The sequence below is a fragment of the Sprattus sprattus genome, assembly GCF_963457725.1.
Source record: "Sprattus sprattus genome assembly, chromosome: 16".
Taxonomy (NCBI): domain Eukaryota; kingdom Metazoa; phylum Chordata; class Actinopteri; order Clupeiformes; family Clupeidae; genus Sprattus; species Sprattus sprattus.
Genome location: NC_137914.1, coordinates 10,810,452 through 10,812,951, shown reverse-complemented (window position 1 = coordinate 10,812,951; position 2,500 = coordinate 10,810,452). Strand labels below are relative to the sequence as shown.

At 46.6% G+C, this 2,500-nt stretch overlaps 1 protein-coding gene across 2 annotated transcripts in view; it reads right to left on the bottom strand.

Annotated features, from left to right (window-relative positions):
- The window catches only part of lamb2 (laminin, beta 2 (laminin S)), a 36,292-nt gene that overhangs the window by 20,490 nt on the left and 13,302 nt on the right, over positions 1–2,500 (bottom strand). For both annotated transcript variants that reach the window (XM_080854603.1, XM_080854604.1), the window contains exons 5-6: positions 237–310; positions 1–92 (exon numbers count right to left, since the gene is read on the bottom strand). The exon at positions 1–92 is cut by the window's left edge and continues 97 nt beyond it. In XM_080854603.1, the coding sequence (XP_080710729.1) occupies positions 1–92; positions 237–310 (166 nt within the window). The remainder of the gene's footprint in view (positions 93–236; positions 311–2,500) is intronic.

Below are 2,500 nucleotides of genomic sequence, written 5' to 3'. Positions count from 1 at the left end.
GAGGCGCAGTTGTACGCAAAGTAACGATATACCTGCCAGGTGCGCCCGAAATCCGCTGAGCGCTCAATCACCATTGCAGCTGGACGGAATGTCTAGATGAAGGGATACGACAGAAGGTAAGAGCACAGAAGAATCCTTCAGACCCGCTGTATTGCTGTATATGTGGAGCTGTATTATAGTGCTGGATTGAATTTCACACAGAGATCTTTTAGATGTCTTTTGCCTTTGATCATTACCTTAAACGTCATGATGAGATGGGTAAAGTGAAACTCTGCCTCCAGATCCAGCTGGATGTAAACATCAGACTTTCCTAAACACAGAAAAAAACTTCATGAAGATTTCATGCTGTTTCAGCAGTAAGTAGTTTTGAGAAAATCATAGTATTATCGTAACAGTGGGAGTGCGTACGGTACGAGTACGCTTCCTCCCATGCCATTACACCAAGAGGACTTTCCCTTCACCAAAGGATAGGACTCTTTGATGGTACAGTTCACACCTAACCACAAGCAAAACTAAGGGAGCATAAACTCCTCAAAACAAACCTACAGTGGTAAGAAAGCTGAACCTTGTAAACTTGACAACATGTTGCAGCACGGCTCAAAGCCTCACAAGTAAGATCACAGAAAGTCAGACTCACTCCAGAGAGCCCCCCCCCCCCCCCGTCTGACTTCCAGCAGGGCCTTCAAGTCTCAGCTCTCAGTAAAGACTGTGTGTTGGAGGGCCTCAGAGGGAGTATGATGTTTCATAGGCAGCGCCTCAAAGCAGTGGCGTAAATGAGGGTTTAAAAACATCATCTAACATCATCTCAGAACAGCACAGCGGGGCAGGCACAGGGGGTAGCGAGCACACAACTAAAATACTATGTGTGATGAAAGACAAACCCAACGGCCCCTCAGTAAAACGTAATAAAGTACAAATAGGGGTCAGTGGTTAGAGGGCGAGGGTGATTGGGGTGTCTCATGAAATAATAGTCTTCCTCCTCAATGTGACTGTTTTATGCCCTCCATGTACAAAACCATGGGTTTCATGCATTTTCACCTCAGGAAATGTCTACCGTTTTAAGCCAACAGACAATAAATCACTGCGCACATGAGTAAGCCAGTGTTATTCTGGAGAAGGGCGCTTAACTGATTACTGTGTGTAGCCCAAGTTAAATAATGAGCTGCTAAACAGGAAGGAAAAAGGAGGCAGAGCAGAGGAAAGGGCGGACTGGATAAAGAGAAGGAGCGAGGGAGCCGGGTGGGTGGGTGTGGGGGTATAGGGAGGCAGGGAGCTGACTGAAAGACTCGCTGTTTCTTTCTCCCTCCATTGCATGGCGTCTGGCTTCACTAAGAGTCATTAGCGGCAGGAAGTCGTCCTGAGGCCACAACAACAAGAAAGAGAAGAAAATATAAATGGGCCTCTAACTGTACACTGTGCATATCCTAGTGGGTCTGCACCTGCTGGCCTGTTTGGCAGGCTATATATGTAGAGCATTGCTCACCAGACTAAAGTTAATTGCTCTGCAGGGGGGAGGGGCGGGGGGGGGGGGGTTAGCCGGGGGGTCAAGCGGAATGGGTGCTCACTAGTGAGGCACGTGTGGGCCACAATCTGAGGCCCTCTGTTCTGGAACTCGGTTTTCAGACCTACAGACGAGGTGCCATGGCAACGGCAGGCAAAAATAGTGACAATTTCCTGTCAACATCGGGCCCAATATGGCAGCCCATGGTCTGCCGGGCAGTATGAAACTTCAGTCTGGCTCATTATCACAGCTCATTAGTCATCATTCCTCTTCTCACTGTTCAACAGAAATAGACCTGAACTGGGACTTTGTTTAGAAGAATATGTGATATGAATAAAAGATGATTTACTGAACACATCAACCCATGAAGACATTCCATTTAAGGTCATTTTCCATCCAGTGATCTCACTGTCTTTTCACCCTCTCTCTCTCTCTCTCTCTCTCTCTCTCTCTCTCTCTCTCTCTAAGCACTCTTTCTTTCTGAATCGGCCTCAATCCTGGTATCTCCATCCTGCTCCCAAAGCCACCGTGAAGCACAGTCTGTAATTATCTACATCTGCAGTAGCGTGGTCTTGGTCTGGATCGAGTGGTGCTGATCTGGTGAATCTGTGGCCTTTGAAAGGCATCCAGGCCTGAACTCACTCTCTACCACAAAATCACTGCACTCATTCATCCCCTCACCACTCTAAACAGTACCAGCCAAAATGAGCCTAATGCAACTAATTTTACTGGGAGTGGAGGTTATTGTGTTGTGTGTTTCATTCAAGTCATCTTTTTGTGTTTTGAGTGGAAGGCCCATAAACTGTCCTCATGAGGATGATGAAAGATTTTAAATTCAGTTCAATTTAATTCAGCTTGACTGATTCACTGCCTCATTCACTGCATTACCCATTGCCTACTCTTTCAACATTTGCAACCTTTTTCCTCACATTTCAATGTAGAGTCCATCCTCCTTCAGCACCTTTTGTCCCCCTTTACACTCTCCCTCGTTCTGTATCT